Source organism: Callorhinus ursinus, unplaced genomic scaffold (assembly GCF_003265705.2).
Source record: "Callorhinus ursinus isolate GAN/ISIS: 27379988/994484 unplaced genomic scaffold, GSC_fseal_2.0 scaffold52, whole genome shotgun sequence".
Taxonomy (NCBI): domain Eukaryota; kingdom Metazoa; phylum Chordata; class Mammalia; order Carnivora; family Otariidae; genus Callorhinus; species Callorhinus ursinus.
In genome coordinates, this window is record NW_027397114.1 from 8563965 (window position 1) to 8588285 (window position 24321).

Sequence of the window (24321 nt, forward strand, 5' to 3'; positions counted from 1 at the left end):
TAATACAAGGGCGCTCGGGGAACGGAAGTGCTGCAAGAAGTGGGGACTCTCAGCCACTGGCCTCTGCAACTTTTTAAACAGCTACAGAGGCAGAAAAAATAGCCCCCAAACCTCCAACTTACCAATCCTTAAACACATCGTCACCAGACTGAGATTTAAATAAAAGAACTGCAAATGTACAAAGTCTTAGAAAAGCTTTCTTGAAAGATCGTGGTCTTTGTCCCTTTCATAAAGTATATTATTCTTTTGCTTGAAAAATTGCATCGATACACATGTGATCATTAGGACCCATCCTGCATTTAACTGAAAAATTTACTTGTGGTCACCCTCTCCTACTGCTCATGTCAAACTGCTGAGAAATTCTGAAAACAGAGTTTAGCCACCTTTGGGGCGTGTGGGTGTTGTGTGTTAGAAAACAGAGGCTCTCTGGCCACAGGGAAGGCAGGAGCAGGGTCTGCAGTGATGGCAGATGTGCTCAGTGGTGAGTGGCTGGTAGAAGGAAGAGAAAGCAGGGAGGATGTGTCAAGTACTGAAAGTGAGGCTAAGGTATCGCTGATGATTTTTCATTCTGTAGACACTAGATTCTGGAGAGATTTGCTGAACCATATCCTCTTTTCTGTAACACTCCCTAAGCATGTTATGGTTCCAAAACCTGTCACTGCCATACAGTAAAGGGTCCAATAATGAAAGAACATAAGAAAACAAAAGAATTGGAAGAACCAGTTCCTGTTCTTGAGGTGTCTCCAACCTAGTGCGAGAGAAACAAGACCTGTATCCGTGGAATCGGAAAAAAATAAATGTTAGAAGTTGTGAAAGGGCTGCCCTGCTCTGTGGGGGCCTTTGATTTTATTTTATTTTTAAAGATTTTATTTATTTATTTTGAGAGAGAGAGAGAGAGAGCACAAGCAGGGGAAGCGGCAGGCAGAGGAAGAGGGAGAAGCAGGCTCCACCCTCAGCAGGGAGACTGTTATGGGGCTTGATCCCAGGACCCTGGGATCATGACCTGAGCCGAAGGCAGACACCCAACCATCTGAGCCACCCAGGCGCCCCTGTATATTTAAGTGTTAAGGAAATGCAAAAAACTCAGGAGTACCTGGGGCAGGGAAAGCATTCGTAGAAAACAGATTTTGAGAAGGGTCTTGATGTACTGGTACAACTTAGACTTTCAGAGAGGTCGACAAGACATCCTAACTGAGGGAGGAGCATGACTGAAGGCAGAGAAGTGGCACTATGCAGGACAGGAGCAGGGAAGAGTAAGAGGGTCTGGCTGTAGCTGTATCAGGGAGTATGAAATACAGAATTTTCAACCTTCCCTTATTCCTTCACATTCTGCAATACTGACACCTCAGGGTAGTGTGGTGGTTGAGTGCATGGGTTCTTGGATCAGATGGATTGGCTCTGACGCTGGCTCATCAGTTACTCGTTGCATGACCTTAGGCAAGTTATTTGACATGTCTGTGGCTCCGTGTCCTCATGTGTAATAGGATAATAACTGTATCTACCTCCCATGGTCACTGGGAAGTGCTTGGAACAATGCCTGATACATAGAAAGCACCTGGTAAATGTTAGGGTGTTTTGTTTCGTTGGAATCAGTTCACATTTTCTTTTTTTTCCTGCTAAAATCAATTTGCTTTTTTTTTTAAGATTTTTTATTTATTTTTGAGAGAGGGAGAGCATGTGTGAGCACATGAGTAGGGGTGAGGGGTGGGGGAGGGGCAGAGGGAGAAGCAGACTTCCCGGTGAGCAGGGAGCCTGATGCTGGACTTGATCCCAGGACCCTGAGATCATGACCTGAGCTGAAGGCAGACGTTTAACCAGTTGAGCCACCCAGGCGCCCATGAATTTGCTTCTTAAGTAAACTTTCTATCACTAACATAAACAGAAAGCTAGACTCACCACAAATAGAAGGTAACTATGAAAAATAAAGACAAGGAAACAGAACGATTTATTTAAGTTTTGATCAGATACTGTGACTACCTGGACACAAGATCCCCAATCTTTGTTAAAAACAGAGATTACTGGAGTGCCTGGGTGGCTCAGTCGTTAAGCATCTGCCTTCGGCTCAGGTCATGGTCCTGGGGTCCTGGGATTGAGCCCCACATTGGGCTCCCTGCTCGGCAGGAGGCCTGCTTCTCCCTCCCCCACTCCCACGGCTTGTGTTCCCTCTCTCGCTGTGTCTCTCTGTCAAATAAATAAATAAAATCTTAAAAAAAAACAAAAAACAAAAACAAACAGAGATTACCAAGTGTGAGATTAGTGTGAAAGAAAACTAACATCCAAATTAAGTCTAAATCTTTTTCCTTGGTATAATCAGGAAGATTGAGAGAGAACTAAAAAACGAAATAATTTTCTTGCCCTGTGGGTCTCCTAGCATTTTGCATCCCAGATCTGGGGAGATATTGAAAAAAGTTAACACGTGGTAGAATCAAAAGATGGCATTCTGAATGACCAACCATAAGATTTAGATTTGAATGAAGAGCAACCCGCTTCATGCCCTTGAGCAAGGGAGGCTTGTGTCAAAATGTAATTTTCAGAATATTAATGGAACAGCAAAGTGTAAGACCAGAACAGTGAGGAATTGGAGCCAGAAAGACCAGCTAGAAGATCTAATTGAATAAGATGGATTTGTCCTGCATCCACACTACCTTAAGGCCAACCTGACAGTTTCTAGACAAATACCTGAGAGAAAAAAATCTGCAAAGAAAAACAGCCTGCCTTGGCAACTCAATAAAAAGCAACAGAAAAGTAGACCTTTGCCAAAGTCATCAGTGGTTCTTATTTTCAACTTCCAAATTGGATATATCTTTGATAGCTGTTTGAAAGAGTGAGGCTAGAACATGAAAGCCAGCTAAGGTCACAAATATTCATTCCCCTGAAAGTGACACAGAGATGATGAACTTTGGTTTCTTGGCCTTTTCGAGGTCATTGATGATTTTCCAGTGTGGCTGGCTCTACTCTACTCCTAAAATACCAGGGGTCCCTGAGAATCTTTTTATCTTTTCATCTAACGGAGAGGTTCCAGAAGGTTTCCGGGGTGGGGCAGGCACATCACAAACTGCTTTTATCCTTTCTCCCAAGAGTTTGCTTTACTGAACTAGGCCTACAGTTTCACAGTGTCTACCACCTGCAGCACATGTCAGAAGACAGCTGAGTGCTAAAGTTGTAAGAGGCAAAACAGTAAGAGGAAAATACAGCCCTGGATGAGTGGAAATATGTGACTTGAGTTCTGTGGTTAAGACAGACCATTGTTCACTGTGAAGACAGGAGAGCCTCAGATCTTCACGTGCACGCAACCTGCAATCATCAGATCCCCTCATCTCTGAGTTACGGTAACTTGAGTAGTGCAGATGATTATCAGTCACCTGTAGACATGATGACTCAATGTGTATGAAACCCAGAAGGAGTAAGCTACAGTAATTGAAAAGCCAAGAGCTCACGTTTCTTTAGTAACACACTCATAAAAAAGGTTAGTCAAACCACAAGAGTGTAACTTCTCCCAAACCTGCACAGAGCCTCTAGTCCAGCTTGTAGTCAGAATCATACCACACCTTTGAATGATTAATGATAGCAGCTTCAGGCTGAATTAGAGGTTTCCTTCTGATGAAAGTACAACTGGCAACAGCAAGTCCTGAGTTTAGGAACCAGGGCCATTCCTTACCTGCTTTTTTTTAAAGGGGTTAATCCCTACTATCTAGGCTTTGGTAACTCTAAACTGAGCAACTGGCTGACCCGAGTTGCTACAATGTGGTGAGGGTGTATGGTTGTTGGCTTCTAAGTGCCCAACTTGAAAGTACAGAATCACCGCCTAGAGCTAAAAGGGACCTTAACTGAGCACATGGATTCAGACCTCTGCCTTTGGGGCCGAGTGACAGATCCATCACCCTGATCTGTTTACCTCTGGTTTTTATACTTCACATTACCTAGCACTGTGCCTTATATATAATACTAACAAGAATAGCTACTATTTATTGAGCCTTTACTATATATCCAGTGCTGTCCTAAGTACTTTTTGCATATTCTCTCATTTGCCTAAGATGAATTAGCATCTCTTATCAGATAAGAACCTAACCTACAAACAGGTTAACTTGCCAAGGTCACTTAGTAAATGGAGAGCTAGGATGCAGTCTAAGGGCCCATATATATCTGCCTGTGTCTGAGCATTTTTTTTAAGATTTTATTTTTTATTTTATTTTTTTGGAGAGGGAAAGGCGAGGGGCACAAGGAGAGGGAGAGAGATCTTAAGCACGCTCCACGCCCAGTGTGGAGCCTGACGTGGGGCTCCATCTCACAACTCTGAGATCACGACTTGAGCTGAAATCAAGAGTCAGATGCTTAACTGACTGAGCCACCCAGGCGCCCCTGTGTTTGAGCTTTAATTGCTGTCTCCTGGCTGCCACCTTGTCCATGGCTGCACAATCCCACCACTGGCAGGGATTTCAGATTCTCTGCTGGCATGGTTCCCATAAGCAGTGGACAAGCAACTGTGCTGTGTTCCAAATGGACTAGCACCGTGCATCAAGAAGTATCTATGATGCATGGAGTTGTTGTGGTGTTTGTAAGTTCTTAACAGAGTGCCTGGCATATGTAAGCACTCAATAAATGGTAGATCTTTATTATTATTATTATTAGCCTCACACCATGTTAGGTGCCTTGAGGAGTACAAACATAATTGCAATCCAATAGGAGATGCAGCATTTACAATACACAGCATTACACTGCATTTGTAATTTCATTACAAATTGTTACCCCTAAAACTATGTGGTGGAACAAAGTACAGAGTAGTCAAGAAAGTGAAGAGAGAAAAATATGGACAGCTTCTCAAATATGCCACGTATTGTGGGACAAATATTAACTTATTTTTTAAAGTCTCCTTGTAATCTGAGGTGGTAGCAGTGATGGTGGTGGAGACACTTCTTTTTTTTTTAAAGATTTTATTTATCTATTTGAGAGAGGGAGAACGAGAGATGGAGAGCATGAGAGGGAAGAGGGTCAGAGGGAGAAGCAGACTCCCTGCTGAGCAGGGAGCCCGATGTGGGACTCGATCCCGGGACTCCAGGATCATGACCTGAGCCGAAGGCAGTCGCTTAACCAACTGAGCCACCCAGGCGCCCCGAGACACTTCTGTATATCACAAAAAACTGTCTATTAAACTCACCTTGAGTACAGGGGGAGAACAGAGCAGAGAGAGAACTCAGGAGACTGTGAGAATGTAGACCATGTGTACATTTTTTAAAAAAGATTTATTTCCTGGGGCGCCTGCTTGGCTCAGTTGGTTAAGGGTCTGCTTTTGGCTCAGGTCATGATCTCAGGGTCCTGGGATCGAGCCCCATGTCGGGCTCCCTGCTCAGAGCAGGGAGCCTGCTCCTCTGTCTCCCTCTGCCCCTCCCCCTGCTCTCTCTCTTAAAATAAATAAATAAAATCTTTTAAAAAGTAAAAAAATAAAGATTTATTTATTTGTTTTAGAGAGAGAGAAAAAGAGCAGGGAGGAGGGGCAGAGGGAGAAGGAGAGAGAGTCCCAAGCGGACTCCTCACTGAGCATGGAGCCCCATGCAGGGCTGGATCCCACGTCCCTAGATCACCACCCAAGCTGAAACCAAGAGCTGAATGCCTAACAGGCATCCCAACCACGTGTACTTTTAAGGGTAGATGTGAAGGAGGGCATTCCAGACAGCATGGACAGAACCATTATATACAAGAGGGAAAGTATTACATAGAAGTGGGAGTAGTTCACTGTGGCTGAATTAAAAGATTAGTTGGCTGAAATGATAAAATTAGAAAAGGTAACTTGGAGACAGATTGTGCAAGACTCAGAACACCTGGACAGTTCGGATTTTATTCCAATGGGAAGCCATTGAAAGGTTTTTTTGAAGGGGAGGGGAATGATTTGAACTTTAGAAATATAACACATTTCCACTATTACAGGCATCATGAGGGGTGATGGGAAATATTCAGGTTTTCTTTCTAAGTTTCTTCAAGTCACTGAAATGTACTTGCTGGCTACCTTCATACCATATCCCATGTCTATTACTGCTTACTCTTACTGCAAACACATACCCAAAAAAAGGAGGGGAGCCAGGCAAGGAGAGTAAATGGAATATCTGTGAGGTAATGGCTCTGATCTCAAGCTAAATGAGACTAAAGTGACTAACATTTCTTCCAGGAGGAGGAAAGTAGAAGGGAGCCACAGAATAGGCAAGAAGGGGAGCAAACACAGAGAGAGCCGTGGGGCGGGGGGTGAGGAAAACTGAGCTGGGGACCATCTTTTGTTGCTACAGAAGACTTGTCCCCTGTGAGAGGTGTTATTTGGATGTCATCGGTCCTGATGGAGTCACCAGGGGAAGACTTCTTTTCTCAAGAAAACACACCCCGGGCGGGGAATGACTGTCCTTCTTCAGGGGCTTTTTCTTCCACCAGCTTTCACCGAGTATACCCCTCCGTGTCCAGAGCCCCGGTCTAGCACACATGACACACTATGCTTTGGGTGGCCTCCCAGGGTAGGAAGGCCCTGGGCTGCAGCACATTGTAGGCCTCGGTCCTGGCCCTGCTCCATCACCCACTAGCTGCATCTCTCCATCTCTCCAATCCTCCCTCCTTCCCTGGGGAAAGAACTTTGCTGGGTGTTCCTGATATCCCTTCAAGCTCTCAAAATGCTATGATTCTGTAATACTTATAGGATTATAGATTTCAGCCCCTTGGGAAGGGGTGGGAGAAGATACTTTTTGCTGTTAGAAACAGGTATTCAAACTGCTTCCTGTCGCTCTGTTAACCAAAGCAGACAATTTCTCATTAGTTACTTCACAGGGAGAATCGATGGTGTTTGCTGAAGTGTCAAAACCTCACTAACATGTTTACCACGGGTGAGTGAGATCTTTTTTCATGTTGTTTTCAACATGAAAACTTCCTTTAATAAAATAATACATAAAATTAAAAATAATAAGGAGATGCTATGGTAACCACTTTGGTCAGAATAACACATCTGTTTTTGGAGAAGGAATGAAAAGCAAAAAGAAATATGCAGAAATGTAATCATTTTCCTCCTCCCTCCAGGATAGAAATCTGGCCTCTATTTTGAGCCAAGTATTTGAAGATGGCCTAGTTAGAAGTCTAGTCAAACAAGTTTATAACAGGAGAATAAGATGCAGAGAAAGGAGAACTCTTAAAAGGGTTAGGTGCTAAAAGTGAGCTATCCTGGGGTGCCTGGGTGGCTCAATCATTAAGCGTCTGCCTTCAGCTCAGTTCGTGATCCCAGGGTCCTAGGATCGAGCCCTGCATCGGGCTCCCTGCTCGGTGGGAAGCCTGCTTCTCCCTCTCCCACTCCCCTGCTTGTGTTCCCTCTCTTGCTGTGTCTCTCTCTGTCAAATAAATAAATAAAATTTAAAAAAATAAATAAAAAATAAAAGTGAGCCATTGTGTCCTTCGAAAAGAGAAACAAAGAATTATTTTGATGATGTAAAGATGCTGATTTCTAATGAATGCATGTCAATTTATGTCTTAAATACAGAGAATGAAACAAAATTTCTTGGAGAATTAGGAAAGAAATGATTTTATTTTTCTTCTACGGAAGCAATTTAATTTTACTCTTACTCTTCCATAGAGGCATGTTTTTGCGTTTCTAAACGCACTTAGACTTAACCCAATCTGTCCCTCTTCCTCGGTTCATTTCTAATGTGTGAAAAATGATACCTACTGGTAATTCTCTTTAGCCTGCTGGGAAAGTAACAGGCTGACCTGATGGTATAATTTCACCTTTACCCTCATAGTTCAAGAGGTCAGGGAAGCCAAGGTTGGTCTGAGTGCTGTGCAACTTGTCAGCAAGGATTAAAGGGAGTGACTCATTCTTCCTTCACACTTTACCCTTTGCCATTTCCCTGGCAGCTGAATCTTTTCAGAAAACAGCACCATGGAGAGGAAATATAGGAGACAGAAGAGAAGAGGAGGGAAAACGTTAGCCCCGTATGTTTTGCAGCACTTCATCCCATACACTGCAGTGTCAAAATGTTCCTTTTCTCTCCCCAATATTACTGTTTTCTATCAGAAAGGTTGATTCCATTAAATGACTCAAGGGGTTTCCTTTATTTGAAAATGATCTCTAAAAGGAGGGTTCAGGATATAAGCTAATGCTAGAAGATTAGAACAGGGCTCAGGAACAAGAACATTATGGATATGACAGGAGTGCTGTCCCCATTTCCTGACAGGAATGAATGGATGGGTGAAAGAGCAAATGAACAAGTAGTAATGCCTTCAGTAAAATAGATGAATGTTGGGTTGATGCAGCTGTTTTATAGATTCTCAGATTTAACCACACCTTCCTGAAAAAAAAAACCTAAAATATATGACATGGTTCATAACATAAACACCTTGTCTGTATAACCTTGAGAAAACAGTAACCTGAATCTACACATATGGGCTTAGAAACACAAAATGGTATTCATAATTGCAGCCTTTGCTAATTCATCTTGCAGACTCGTAGAATGATAAGAGCTGGGAGGGACCTTCCCGATCACCTCATCACCAATTCAGTCTCCTCATTTCACAGATGAGTAAACAGAGGCCCAGAAAGGTTATGTGATTTGTCTAAACACACACGGTTAAGAAATGACTGAGCTAGAATCGGAACCTGGGTCATTTGGCTTCAAATCCAGTGTTCTTCCTACTGCACTATACCACAATTTACCAAACAAAATTTCCCCCAGTTATTCAGGGCCCTGAAGCCCTGAAGTTGCTACCTCAGCTTAAATCAAGAGCTAACTCGACTGGGTTTCCTGATTCCAAATAGAGAGCACATGATGGTTCAGAAGATAAGAGAAATCAGCACCTATAAGCATCTCTTCTGAGTCCGGAAATGAAGGAGTAAAAATCCTTTGGTTACAAGGGTAACAAATGGAACAGATCCCTGATGCAACAAGCAGAATGGCATGGACTTGGACACAGGAAATGTGTTTTTTTAAACCCATGAAAATACCAAAGCAACTTTTACTATATTAAGTAGGGTTTTAGCTCAACTATAGGTTAGGACAGCGGCACCTGTGTGGCTCAGTTGGTTAAGCGTCTGCCTTTGGCTCAGGTCATGATCTCAGGGTCCTGGGATGGAGCCCCACATCTCCCTCTCCCTCTCTCTCTGTCAAATAAATGGATAAATTAAAACAAACAAACAAACAAAAAACAACTATAGGTGTAGGACAGCTACAAGGACCAAGCATCTTCTCTCATATGTTATTTCTTAGACCAAAGCGCCTTGACCATAATTGGATTGAAATTGAGTCACTTTACATTTTTTTCCTTGCCCATTTCTCCCCATGTCTCTCTCCACATCAAGTACAGCCATTTCTAGAGTCTTAACTTTCCCCAAATCAAATTACAAAGTAAATTACACTCAAAGAATAAAAACCTCTACTTTCCTTTGTTCTGACTCCAGTCAGAACTTCTTCACAGAAGTGAAAATCAACTGATATATGAGCAATGTCTTAAGATCATGTCTTGGAATCACAATTGATCCACTTGATCCATTGCTCCTAAGCCCCACATGGAGGTCACTACGGGCCCCCTGACATTTCTCAAGAAGGAGAGGGAAGATGGTAATGGGTGGGGGGTGGGAGGGGTGTGTCTCTCTAAACTGAAATGCACCAACTTTATTTAGTTTGACACAATTCTTTTTTTTTTTTTTAAGATTTTGTTTATTTGACAGAGAGAGACACAGTGAGAGAGGGAACACAAGCAAGGGGAGTGGGGAGAGGGAGAAGCAGACTCCTGGCTAAGCAGGGAGCCTGATGTGGGGCTTGATCCCAGGACCCTGGGATCATGACCTGAGCTGAAGGCAGATGCTTAACAACTGAGCCACCCAGTCGCCCCAGTCTGACACAATTCTTAATGTGATTAAAAGGATACAAAAATTTTCCAGGTAATCAAAATAAAATAAATAAGGCATAAGCACTTAAATAAGCATAAAAACCAACCTAGGTAATTTTGAAATATATGAGTTCTTTCAATATGTCTCTATAACTCACATAAAATATCTGCCTGTACAAAAATTATCTAGACCAGAATAAAATTTAACCAGATTTAAAAAACAGGCAGGTACTTAATATCTGTAAAAGCTATTGAAAAGAATTAAGCACAAAAGGACTGTAATAAGACATCAATAGCACCAAGTAGCTTTGGAAAAACAGATTGATAGGTTTCTAAAATTCTACTGGTGTTGAGGGAGGTCTATTTTCGTGTGATAACTATTTTTGTTCAATATCACCAAATTTCAATTTATAGCAAAACTAATACATTCAATTCAGCTGCCCCCTTCACAAATACAAATCTATTTTAAATATCATGGTCACATTTATGTAAACATCTGGGAGAGTTGGACAAAACATCTCTGTCGTTCACCAGCCCCAACACTTTAAAAAACAGAATTCTTTCTTAGCCATCTCATTCTGTTGCATTGTTTGACAACGTGAAAACCAGTGGCATAAAAATTAACTCCAGTAAGACAAATGATTGAATCCAGCCTTGTTATTTAAGTCTATGTTTTCCCAACTTTCTCTCAAAGCCAAACCTCAAATTCAAGAAAGTATGGCAATAAGTTTTAGAGCACGAAAAAAGTTGGGGCATGATTACAAAACCAACTTGTAAAATATAATTACAAAAGGTTACAAAAATGCTATCTCAAACATCTTTACTGGTGTCAATTGCATAAACTCTCTCATGCAACATATGTCATTCAGAATAAAGAGGAAGGAACAGCATTTTTAACACCAACTCCATTTAGGAAATTGGATATCAAATACTCCCATCTTCAGGAGTTAAGATTATTCACTTAAAATATTTTATTCTATTTGCCTTACTTATCAAAATGAAGCACAAAGAATAAAAATGTACAATGGAAAACCAATTACCTTATTTTAACAGAAATTAAGGACCTGTGTAATATATAAGTATCCTATGTTATCTCATTTAAACTATCTACTAACAACAGCAGGAAAAAGGGTCGTAATCTTACCAATGAATTTCTGAGGCATTGAGCTTTTTCGTTTTGCCACATTGCTTGCTAATCTGTCCAGAACGAGAGCTCTTTCACTTCCCATCTCTGCTTTGATGTGTCTTGCCTCCACACTTGCTGGTTTGGAAAAATGTAAAAAGAAGAGGGAAAAGAACACAGTGGTAAATGATGGAGAAAAAGGAAATAAACTGGAAGGAAAAGTGTTAGAGGTCTGATGCACACTCTGTTGTTACCTGTTATTACTGCTCAGAGTCTTGCTTGGGGTACCTGCTGTGGTCAGTGAAGCCAGCACCAGGGCACGTTCAAATCTTGCAGTCTTTTGCTGAGATGGGAAAGCCCGACCCATCCCCAACCCGTATCTTCATTAGCAAGAGGAAGTATTAAATAAACAGCCTGGACGTGGTTGGTTGCAAAAAGATAGATAGATGGAGATCTTCTAACCCCCGATCAGCCTTCTTTCTGATTCTGAGTAACTGCGTGTGACACCTGCAGACTGATATAATTCTTCTTAACAACTTAAAAAAAAAAAAGTATGGTGCCCCAGATTTACTGCTCTGTTTATGTTAATAGCACTTTTGAAAATAGATACCCTTACCCAGACAGCAAGAAATCTACTCAGTGATTTGTGTATTGAAATTCTGAGTGTTTTCTTTTCTTTTCTTTTCTTTTTTTCCAGCATGTTCCTTTCAGTTCCTATCTTTTAAATTCTATTTCTCTGGGCTCTGCATTATCTGTTTCATATGCTCCTCACATTTCAAAATTGTCTCAGCTAAAATTTCCCTGAGCAACACTTCTGTCTTGAAATTAAAGAGCAATTTGTATAATGCATCTTTATTATATTTCTAATGAACAATGTGAATAAAAACTGCCTAACAATATGGTCTAGTTGTTAATCCACAAACAGACCTTTAAGTGGTTTAGGCCTGTGGTTCTCAGACCTGCCTGAACATTAGAATCAATCTCTCTGCAGAGAATGTAAGAAACACCTATGCCCAGGTTCTCCTTCAGATCCTGAAATCAGGATCTCTGGTGTAGGCATCTAGGCAACAGTATTTTTAAAGCTCTCCAGATGATTTTAAAATGCAGCCAGAATTGGAAATCACTAGAATATATAAATAGTACCAACATCTAGTCAACTAAATAGTACACTAGAATAAATAGAGTATAATTTACCCTGGTACAGCAGGCAGTAGTCAGTAAGAGTCCCAAGCCTAAAGTTCAAAGAGATACCAGCTGCTTATCTAAATGTAAGGCTTTAAACTTGAGCACATGATGCTAGCCCAAGCTACAGATCAGCAAACTTTTCTGTTAAGGGCCAGGTAGTAAATATTTAAACTTTGTGGGACACATATAGTCTCTGTTCCATATGCTTTGGTTTTTCCCCCAACCCACTACCCTTTAAAAATGTAAAAACCTCTGTACACAGTCTGCTGGCTGCATTTGGCCCAAGGTCACAATTTGCTCATTCCTGTCCTACACATTGATACTGTGTTACTACAAACACTTCTCTCTGTTTTATCATAAACATTTCAGCAGGTCCAAACTAAAATGATGTATCCATACATTTCTAACATCTCTAAGGAAGAAGAATTGAAATTAGCTTAAGAGACTAGAGTAAAAAGCAAATGACGGTTGCAGAACAGATTTTACCCCCCAAATATATGCATAAATTTAGGGAAGGTCAGTGCTTATTCTGTAGTTGAAGAGCTTGCTGTGTGAAGAGATTCTAATATACAGAAATAATGTCACAAATTCCCTGGTCCTCTCAGACATTCAGTACCACAAATTGACATGCCCAGAGAGAAAAAAAACTGGCCACCTCTGCAAGTAAACAAGAGAAAAACCTCCAGGGCAAAACTGTCAAGTAAGAAAACTGTCAGGGCAAGAAAACTAGAGCCAAATTAGAAAAAGAGAATTCAAAATATTAAGTATGTTTCATTTTATTATTAGCAGGTTTTTGTTTGTGTTAGCAGTCATTGTACAATAAATTTATAAAGCTCAGGGTTTTTAAAATTCAGGAATAAAATGAAATCTGGCTCCAAAAAGGATTAAGAGGACAATGACCATATTTACTAGACTTTGGGAGTTTCTTGTCAAACGTAATTATATGCTCCAAAGAAATAAGTCCCAGCCTCCAGTTTCAGTTATTAACAATACTATTTGTGTAAATGAAAACAATAAAGATCAGAATAGGGGGCCTGGGCAGCTTTTGGGGCTGGTGGTAAAGCACTATCACTTTGGCTGACCGGCTGTTGGCAAACAATGGGCACTTTAGCGACAGGACACTTTGCTATTGAGTGAAGTGGGTCAAATTCTGTCCAGCACAGGGATAGGTTTAAATGACCAAACAGGAAACTATTATATATATTATTTCCTTTCACACAAACCACCACCAGATGTGGCACTACCCAGAGCCCCAAGAGCAGAGAGATTAAAGACAAAGGCCTGGGATTTGAAATCAGTTCCTGAGGCTGTTACAAGGAGGCTTTTTCTTAGAATCATCTGAGAGGCAGTTAAGTGGTGCTTTGACTGGGAACAGTCATTCTGGTTTGAGCAACTTTGAAAGGATTAAATCCAGGTAACCCCCCCCCCCCGCCGCCCCCACCCGGTCCCTCCCCCTCAACCCTGTATTATTATCAGAAAGATTTACAGGGAAATGAGAATGGAAAACAGTCCTGTGGGAATTTTTAAGTCCATCCCCATTTTACCACTATTCATATTGGTGTCTTCAGTCACTCCTCTAATGGGTCAGTCATCCCCCAGAGATCTGTCCCTTCAGCCCCAGGACTCACCCCAAGCATTATGTCACCAGCCTACTTTTCCCATTCAGCTCTCTGCAGTCACTGTCTACATTTTACCAAGTCACTATCAATTACCACTAGCAGCTTTCTGAGGACACATACTCAATATCCTCTATATTCAGGAGGATGCTAGAGCGGGGATACATGACCTAAATAACGTAATGAGGGCATGTCACTAAATGGCAACTTTCCGAGATAACATCACCTTTTATCCCTGGTTACTCACCAAGCTCGTCTTGACAGTCATTTCTAGATAAATCTTACCCTGTAAAACAGTGGCCAAATGCCTGACATTTAAAAAGATTACATTCTTAAGTGTTTGGATGGACAGATAATTGGGGGCATAGGTGGAGACTTTCCCATCTCCACAACTCTGGTTAGAGCCAACAAAATCCTCTGAGGCGAACTGAGAGGACTTCCCCCCCACCCCCCCCACCCCCGTCCCTAGCTTGTTCACTCAAAATATCAACTCCAAGATCCCATCCGTCATTGGACATGTAAACACACTATAGAGATTAAGTTCATCTTTACCAAGTTAACCATTTTCTAATTGGCAAGTTAGTCAAAGGCTCCAACTTCAACAGAATGTGCTGTACCCTTCTTTCCCCAAACCGCTGGTCTTTTGCCCTTGCAGCGGCTGGACGGCTTGCTGTCTAATACCCTTACTCGGGCACGCTTTACAACACAAGGAAATGCTCTGGAGTTAGAGGGTCTCTTGGGATTACAAATTTAGGCGGTACTCTGAAAAGCAAACAAAGAGGACCACTGCCTTTTGGTCCTCTGCTTCAACTTGAAGACCCCACTGTCTATTTATATAGTCTAGACTTGTTATCTTGCCACATCATGTCTCAAAAATGTAAGTGGAGGGAAACCAGTTTGGCAAGATAGTAAGGGGACAAGATAATGGGTTTTAAATGATGAAATAGGAAATCCGTTCCTGGGTGGTGTTTGGCAGTTTTAATGTTGCAAGGGGTGGGTGTGGGGAATACGGGATAGTGGCAAAGAGCAATTTACACACTTGGTTCATAAGTGAGCCTAGGAGGAGGGCTGTAACTCTGGATCAATTCCCCTTCAGGTCACTTGCCTACTACATAGTAGGCGTACCAATTTTCATTAGCAAAATGATTTTAAAGACACGTTGAAGATATAAATAATAAAACTAATATGAAGTCATAATTACAGAACAGGTTTCTATCTTTCATCTCCACACAAGTCTTAATTGTCTGGTTTTCAGTTAACTATTTCCATGATGCAATTCCTATCTCAAAGTGACTGCTGATTTAACCATGTAATTGGTTGTGTTTTTGTGTTTGTTCAGAATCTTTCATTAGATCTTGAAGTGTTAAATGGAGCTCAACAGGAGGCATTGCTTCCTGTCTCTTCTCTGGTGTGGTCAGTCGGTAGCTAATGGACAGTGGAACAAAGGGGTGTGATTGTGTAATGAGAATTGTCTGACAAAAGACTGCTATCAAAGACTGAGGCAGGTTCTAACAAGAAAGTTACATAAAACTGTTGCCTTTTTGAGCAAGTAGAATAAATACTACCTGTAAGATGTTATCACTTTTTAAAAAAGAAAAATCAGTTGGGAAAAGCAACTTTTAATAACTTTTTCATTGGTCTGCTACTTGGCAAAAAATGTAAGTTTATTCGAAAATTCTCATGCTTGTATTGGCTCAGCTGAAACAATGAGCGTGAAGATAAAAGGCTGTGACTCAAAGATTCACAAATAAATACAATTATTCAATTACTTTAAAAATCTTGTTATTGCTAGAACTCATTGTCATACAAAAAAAGGTCCCACTCCAAGTACTCATAATTTGTGTGAAATGAGGCTAAATGAATTTCTATGCCAGATGTTAGTCCCTTTCTGGAATAAGGATCAAGCTAATGAGAAAACAGAATCTGTGCTCTTCTCTATTTATTCTTCTTTTCATATATATACTCCATTAAGACAGCAGAATTGGAGTATCTTGATGATGTAGCAATATCACATTTGCCTCTATTAGACCTTTGTAGTTTATTGACAGATCAAGTGCCCATTGCCTTGTTGGATTGTGAGTTCTCCAAGGGTAGGGGCTAAACTTTCACTCATTTTTATGAACAGCTCTGCCACAGCTCTGGCACATAGAGAATCCAACAAATGTTATCTGAATAAAATAAAAATGATTAGTAAGGCCAGAAGTCCTGTTACCCAAGATGGCGTTCTTTTGTTGACTGTTCAGTCTAAGGCCTTTTTTTCTGTTTTGCTTCCATAAAGACCTGCTTACTCAAAGCTTGGGTCTTATACTAGGCTGCACTTCAATCTACAATAAACACTTGATGAATAAAGTGGCACATCCACAGTAGCAATGGAGTATCATCTCTTTAAAAGCTAGGGATGAAGGGATAAGATGTACCACTGGTGATACTATGTTGGTTAGGTTCAGAATGGAACATGATATCCAGACTGGGACTCCTAATTATAAGAAGGAAACAGAAATGAAAACCATATAGGGAGCAGTGGCAGTAATTAAAGGATTGATGTGTGTGAATTAAACATTCTTTAAATTTTGGGGGCACCTGGCTGGCTCACTCAGAAGAGCCTGTGACTCTTGGTCTCGGGGTCATGGGTTGGAGCCTCACGTTGGGTGTAGAGGTTCTAAAAAAAATAAGAGACTAAAAAAACCACACTCTTTACATTTTGGATTTCAGGAAAAATTATGGAAACTATTTGAAATACAAAAAAGTAATATATTGACTGACATGCAGTTTTTTATACTTGACTAAACTGTGACTTTATACATTTTATAACATGAAACCACCATTACAAAATATTTGTTTTAAACAACAAAAAAAAATCAAAACTTGCTGACTTAGTTAACCCTTTATTTTTTTGCTGAGACTTAAAATATGTTGCACGCATCCATCAAACCACCCTATGAAATGCAAATTAACTCAACCTCTGTATTTCAGCATTTCCTGAATCACCTTAAACCACTGAAGATAGCTAAAATATTTCTTTGATATTTTCCTAATTTGAAATTCCTAAAAAAAAGGTTATGGGGATGGGAAATAAGGTGGTTAACCTTACTTTAAAATAAATAATTTTGAACTTACTACTCATAGAGGATAGTATATTATTTTTCCCCTACTTCCAAGAGAATCAAGAAACACATATATGCATATGTGTGTGTCTACTAGTACATGTGCTACTATATTTCTTTCACTAACCAGATAATATATAATCTTAAAAAATAGCTAATCAAGCCATATTTTCCCAAAGTGGAAAAAACCCAAATGTCTATTAACTGATGAACAGATTTGTTTTAAATGTAGTAAATCCGTATAATGGAATATTAGTTGGCCATAAAAAGGAATGAAGCACTCATATATGCTACAACATGGATGAACCCTGAAAATATGCTAAGTGAAAGAAGCCAAACATAAAAGACCACATATTGTATGATTCTATTTACGTGAAATGTTCAGAATAGGCAAATCCACAGAGACAGAGGGTAGATCAAGGGCTGAAGAGAGGTGGAATGGGGAATGACTGCTAATGCGTACAACGTTTCTTTTGAGGGTGATGAAAATGTTATAGAATTAGTGGTGATGGTTGTATAGCTTTATGGATATAGTAAAAACTGAATTGTACACTTTAAAAGGTAAATTTTATGGTAAGTGAATTATATTGCAGTGAGTGAATTTTTGAAAATAAAAGAAATATAGCTAATCATGAAGACAACAAAAGTTCCAGTGCTTTTTAAGCAAGTCACTGAATTTTTTATGAGTTTCAATTTTCTCACCTCTAAAATGAGGTGGTAGGATTAGATGCTCTCTTTAACCTTCTAGCTTTAAATATTAATAATGCTATTTGGAATATAATAGATTTTCATAACCTGGGAATGTCTCACAGTAAGAGCTCTATCTGTTGCAAACATTTCTCTTTAGAAATAAGGAGGAAATCCAACTCCTTGATAAAACCAAAGATGCCATCAGGATAAAAAGCAGAAGCAGTGCAAACCAACGGAATTCAGTTGGCCAGCTCCTAACACCATAAAATAAACTTTATCTAAAACAAAATTTCCTCTCACTCAAAATAGGTACAGCTAAGCTACTAATGATTTCCACTCCATTTTTCCTGAGTTTCACATTATTTCTTTCATATTTTTGTAATCTTTCTGCTTTAGAATGTTCAAACCATTCAACTGCACCTACTGCTGGCAAGCACCAAATCCCCTGAGGATTTGATACTCTGAATATGCAACTGGTTCAATTAACCAAATAAAAACGTCAGACAACCCAAGCTGCAGAACCAGAATGATGGTCAACTGGATGGGACAAAGGACAACTGCAAAGATGTGACACAAAGAAGTTTCATGCTGTTTCAACTGAAGAATGAGAAAGAAAGAAAACCACAACTGATATATGGAAAAGCATCTAGTGTTTCAACCAATTGGCCCTAGGCAAATTATTCAAAACACTGGATAAAATATGAAATTCCTGAAGCCAAAGATAAGCATCACAATAAATCATATGAGTAGATAAGTATATGATTTGAGGGCTTTGGGCAAAGAAAATCCTTGTAGTTTTTTTTTTTAAGATATTTATTTATGAGAGAGAGAGAGAGAGAGAAAGCATGAGCAGGGGGAGGGTCAGAGGGAGAGGGAGAAGGAGACTTGCCACTGAGCAGAGGGCCTGATGCGGGACTCGATCTCAGGACCCCGAGATCATGACCTGAGCCAAAGGCAGACGCTTAAACAACTGAGCCACCCAGGCACTCCAAAAAATCCTTGTAGTTTTAACTGACTCTGCCCTCAGCCACCCCTCAACCTGCTCTACTCTCAATTGCTCTTTCAGGGAATAGCAACTGCATCCTTCATCACATCCCACATCAATCTGTTAGGAAATCCTGTTGGCTCTACCTTTAAAATGTATAGAGGGGTGACTGGGTGCCTCAGTCGTTAAGCATCTGCCTTCGGCTCAGGTCATGATCCCAGGGTCCTGGGATCAATCCCTGCATCGGGCTCCCTGCTCTGCGGGAAGCCTGCTTCTCCCTCTCCCACTCCCCGTGCTTGTGTTCCCTCTCTTGCTGTGTGTCTCTCTCTGTCAAATAAATAAATAAAATCTTTTAAAAAAATCAATAAAATGTATAGAGAATTAGAACATTTCTCACCACCTCTACCACTACCCAAGACATAATTTTCTCCTACTTGAATGGGAGATGCAATGGCTTTCTAACTAGACTTTCCAATTCCCAATCTTGCTGCAAATAAAATCTCTTCTCTACAGCAAGTAAAGTGATTCTTTTAAAATGAGAAGTCCAATCATGTCACCTCTCAGCTCAAAACCCTTTGAAGATCTTCAATTTCACTCAGAGTAAAAACCAGCCTTTATAATGGCCAACAAGGCTTGATAAGATCTCGTTTCCCATTTCCTTTCCAGCCTCATGTTCCCTTACCCACTCTTGCTCCAGCCACACAGGACTATTTATACTTCTTCAAACTCAAGTCCCAGGACCTTTGCACTTGCTATTTCCTAGTTCTCTGCAGGGCTTTCTCCTCAGCCCTTTAAGTCTGTTAAAATGTCACCTCCCTGACTCACTTTCTGCCCCCAGGACCTGCTTCATTTTGCTTAATAGTACTTACTACCTTCTAATATACTGTATATGTTACATATTTACTTTGCTTATAGTCTGTCTTTCCCCATTAAAATATAAACTACGAGGGCAGTTTTGTTTTTTTGTTTTTTTGTTTTTTTTTTAACACTACTGTCTTCCACCACCTAGAAAAGTAGGTGCTTGCTACGTGTACGTAGAACGAGTGTTGCATGAACTCACCAGTCTCACCCAGGTCCGTGCTCTGGAGAAATGTACGGCAGCGCTCCTTGTGCTCCTCAAGGGAACTTCTCTGCTTGTAACTCCTTCCACAAAACTCACATTTATAGGGTTTCTCAACTATAAAGAGAGCACAAAGGTGACCCTCAGGGATTACAGAACAAATGGTGTCTTGGGGCTCTGTGCAAACTGTCCTTTAGGAATGAGTCTGCTGAGAGAAGCCAGGGTATTTGGATACTTTTGCAGCTATATTATTTTTAAATTTAGTAAACTGAAATAAGGTGATAGTCTTCGACTGATTGTTATGTTAGCATTTTCTTCAAAAGGATAGCCTCCTTTCACATATGAAAGGATTTGGATTTAATGATTATCATTGAGCACAGTGTTTTGGCTCCAGATTCAATATTGTTTCTTTAGGAAAAAAGCTGTTTTTTTCCTCAAGGAGGTTAGTGTGGCTTAAAAATGAAATAGAGAGAGATCCCTTAGTTTGTGACATCCATCTCGTTGTAAGTAAAGAATGCTGGGAGTTAGACATTCAGCCAGAAACTGATGGACTTTTCAGAGCAATGACATAGTTGGATAAATTTAGCTTATCCTGTCCAAGTGGCTATAGTGAAGTCTGGGCTAAATCAATAAAAACTGAGCTAATTATAAGTAATAACTTCAACTCTGTGTGCAGGGCTGGCCTTTCTGATTGTTGATAAAATGTACCCTATGAGTATGTCACAGTTTTAGGAACTGAGATTTTTATTTTCTAATCCTGTTGCTCTGTTTAAAACAGAGTTTTGGGACTTAAAGTACTACAAGATCCTCTGGAATCCCAAATTAAAATAAATGCTGGTTTGCTAGGGCTAAAAATGTTAAGTTTTCTGCATAAATTTGGGTCCTCTAGAATCTATCTAAAAAGTGACCACTATGTTTGGATCTTACTTGAAAAAAGCAACAGAAGAGAACTATTCTAATTTTTTGGACCAAACTCATCCTTAATTCATTACTTTGAACAATGAACTGTAAAAGAAACCCTTCTTGTACCACTTACGATCTCTCATGGTGGGTTTTGCTGGGACTGACTTGTTTAATCCTTAGTCTCTGAATTGTGACCAGTTGTGGGTTTGGGGCTGGGTTTTAGTCAAAGCAGTACGTGGACTGACATAAAAACAAACCTTTTTTTTTCTTCAATTAAAAAGTTTGTCAGATAACATCAAGAACATGAGGTCCCAAATTTGAAAATAAACTCAGTTTTATTTTTCTAGGAGGGAAATTCTAAATGTTGAAAAAAGTTTTATTATCTTGCTTAGTTAAAATAAAGAGTAAAAACATCAAGACGAACATAGTTCTTCTTTTATGAATTCTTTTGCTGTTCATCTTCTAGAGATTAAAAATAAACAGGCTGATCAAGAAGAAAGTCAGGTTTAAGAAATTTAGCCCATGTGCACCTAAAACCAATACAATGTTCTATTGTCAATTACATCTCAATTTAAAAATTTTTAGCCCAGAATGGCCAAAGGGAACCCTCTGACAATGATTTATGCTCCGTTTACATTTTTACATAACTTACAGACTGTACATCATTTGCTTGTCCAGACTTCTGAATGAAAAATGTGTCCGTGTGTTTTTTAGGAAAATAATCTCTTAATAAAGCTTACCATAAGAAAATACTGATGACTATAATTTTTTCACAAAAATTCAAAAGGCATTTTTATAGAGCAGGCTTTTCCTGTCTGACTGTCTTGTTCTCTAGGGGAGCAAGGATGGTAAGGAGATGATCATCCCCATTGAGCCAGACGGAGAGCAATTAATGCCTTAATGGAAGTGTAATTAGCCCTAGAGGTCTCTGCTGTTGTAACCCTTCAGAACAGGAATGACGGATTAAAACCTCCGTACTTAACTCTTTCTAGTTTCCTCAATGGGCACCATGGAACACACATTTACTAGATATGGAAGGCTCATTGCTCTCACTTACCAGAATGTGTCCTAAGGTGACCCGTGAGTGCGTCTCTTCTCTGGCATGCATAGTTGCAGAGGTGACACTTAAAAGGTTTTTCCCCTGTGTGCAGTTTAATGTGGCGGAGGAGGTTACCTTTCTGAGTAAAAGATGCCCCACACTGATTACACTGGAATGGGCGTTCACCTTTAAAAAGGACAAAAAGGAGACTTCTGATCACCCAGCAAGTGGCAAAGCATATGCACAGATTAGACGCCTATGGCAAAAGCTCATCTTTTAGATAGTATCTGTTCATATCATATTGGGATCAGCTGGGAGCTATATTTCAAGGCAAGTGTAAGACTTACTTCTGGAAATCTTCTCAGTAGAAGAGAAAAAGCATTCATCTAGCAAGGCCATTTTAGTTATGGTCTTGGATCAGAGCAAAAAAAAAAAAAAGAAATAACATCCCCCCCCCAAAAAAAACAAGAATAGCTCTGGGAGTGCTTTCCAGATGTAAGTTTGTAACATTACTTAGCATTCTTTTTGAATATAATCTCAATCTGAGAAAACAGAATCACAGACTCAAATTCTAATAAGGTATGAAGGGCCAGAAATGCTTCTTTTTTAAAGTTTTCATATTAGATGTCAGATGGAATCTATTGAGCTCATTGGGACTGTTGTGTTTGTATGCATTTCTATAGATTGGCTGTTTATTGTCCGAAGATAAAATTTTTAAACTGGTTATAAAAACTATGTGCTTTCATCTAACAAATTTGAACCCAATATAATAAGGAGGTCTGCTTTTTAAAAAGTTATGCAAAAATGGATGGATGATGCTAAAGAAGCATATCGCACAATTCAACTTCTACTTATTAACTGAAGAAAAATATTTGGCTGACCTAGAACACTGTGCTTACTACAGTATTTTTATTCATGGCATTTGCAATGTTTGCCAAAAGCATAGTAAAGCAGGAATAAAAATCACTGGGTAAATGAAAATGCAGAGAGGGAGAGATACATCAGAATTACAGCAAAAATCAATGAAAGTAATCAAAAGTCGTCCCAAATTTCACCATTTCATTTCTCACATGGCTGCATTAGGACAGTTTTCAGAAGAATGGATAAAGGAAACTATTTACCAGTATGGCTCCGCTTATGAACCATTAAGACATTGAAGCTAATGCAGGATAATCCACACACATCGCAGTTCATCTTGCCACTGGTTGGCCTGTTACTATCATACGAGACATGTCTTTCCAACTTAATGTTTTCATATTCATTATATTCTCTTGAATAGCTGTATGGAATTTCAGGCTCTTCTGCATTCCCCATGGGCTCTGGCTTTAAAATATTCTCATCCCTTTCACTGTATTCATCTTTCACTTTCATCGAATCATCTGCAGGGTAGAAAATGCAAGAAATGAACAATGATTGTATTTGGAGTTATCAAAGCAGCTCAAAGAGAGAGATCCACAACTAACAAATACCAAAGGAAGCTAACATAATATTGTACATCTACAAAACAAGAAAACACTATTAGGATGAGCACTCATTATTTGAATTCAGAACCACCGTCAGTAGAGAAAACACACACACACACACACACACACACACACACACACAAACACAGATAACAGAGTTTTAGACCAGCCAGAAAATGAGAGAGAACGGATTTAGCCGTGATGGCTCAAAGAGACCATGAAAAAAAAACATTTTGAGCAACTCTTCTCCAGTACTGGGGGAGAAGAAAGGTTCTCAGATTTAGTACCTTCTCTGGTGGCTGCAGTTAAAAGGCAAGGTGGTGGAGCTCTTCGGTTTCAAGAAGAAAATATTGTTTTAATCCTTCAAATGCATTCAATTTAAGCCACTAAGAGTGAGAGTTGAATAGTTAATATGGTTTTTCTGATTTTAAGCCATGCTTTGCCTCTTCCCCTTCCATGTATATGCACTGCTAAAATGACTCTTATCTCTCTGTTTCTCTTGGAACTGATAACGAGACAACATTGTATATAGAGGAAGCTGGCTGTATTAGTGAAATACTGTTGAGAAAGATAAAAGGAGAAGTAATTCTTTAACATAATCTTCTAAGGAGTCACTTTCATTGACACAGGTAAATGGAGCTCAGCCTAAGCAAGGGGAAGCACACCTATACCCATGTTAGGGAGGGTGAAACTCAAGATCCTAGAACTGTAGGACTGGACAGGAGAGGAAGGACTGGCCCAAGTGAGTTGGCTGACCAGGTACTATTTTGAAAAGAGTTGCAACACTTAAGCTGAAGAACATAAGAAGTGAAGAAGGTAAATTTATGTAGTGACACTAATAACACTTAAATATTTGCCTGATAAAATCATAATAAATATTTGCAAGGGATTTTTCATATATAAAATTAAAGCTGCATAAATGCTTACTATGCCAACAGTTGTTCTTAGAAATTGGAAGTTATGCTTCCTCGTGAGGAATCATAAATCAATGGAATTTTAGGGCTGGAAGAGATCCTCTAATCCAACCTTTTGGTTTTTCAGGTAAGAAAATCTGCCACCAGAGATCTTTTCAGTGATCTGTCCAAGGCTACATAGCCTGTTAATAGCAAATGTGTGATTAGAATGCTGAACTTGGATCTGACCTCACACACTAGATGTAGAAAGTCTAGGTGGCTTCTTACTAATATATTCTGCTCTCCCATCAATGGTGTAGACATTAAAACCCAGAACACTCTGAAGAAAAGATATTTTAAAAAACTGCATCCCTTCCAAAAAAACACCAGTAAGTGCAGCTCCTGTTGCCACAT

At 39.8% G+C, this 24321-nt stretch overlaps 1 protein-coding gene across 4 annotated transcripts in view; it reads right to left on the reverse strand.

Annotated features, from left to right (window-relative positions):
* IKZF3 (IKAROS family zinc finger 3) overlaps window positions 1-24321 on the reverse strand; it is an 88201-nt gene that overhangs the window by 6709 nt on the left and 57171 nt on the right. For 2 of the 4 annotated variants that reach the window (XM_073883873.1, XM_025859142.2), the window contains exons 4-7: window positions 22673-22930; window positions 21570-21737; window positions 19610-19726; window positions 10991-11107 (exon numbers count right to left, since the gene is read on the reverse strand). In XM_073883873.1, coding sequence (XP_073739974.1) covers window positions 10991-11107; window positions 19610-19726; window positions 21570-21737; window positions 22673-22930 — 660 coding nt within the window. Of the gene's footprint in view, window positions 1-10990; window positions 11108-11223; window positions 11770-19609; window positions 19727-21569; window positions 21738-22672; window positions 22931-23301; window positions 23439-24321 lie in introns of those variants that run through there. The other 2 variants (XM_025859143.2, XM_025859144.2) reach the window with 2 other exon arrangements.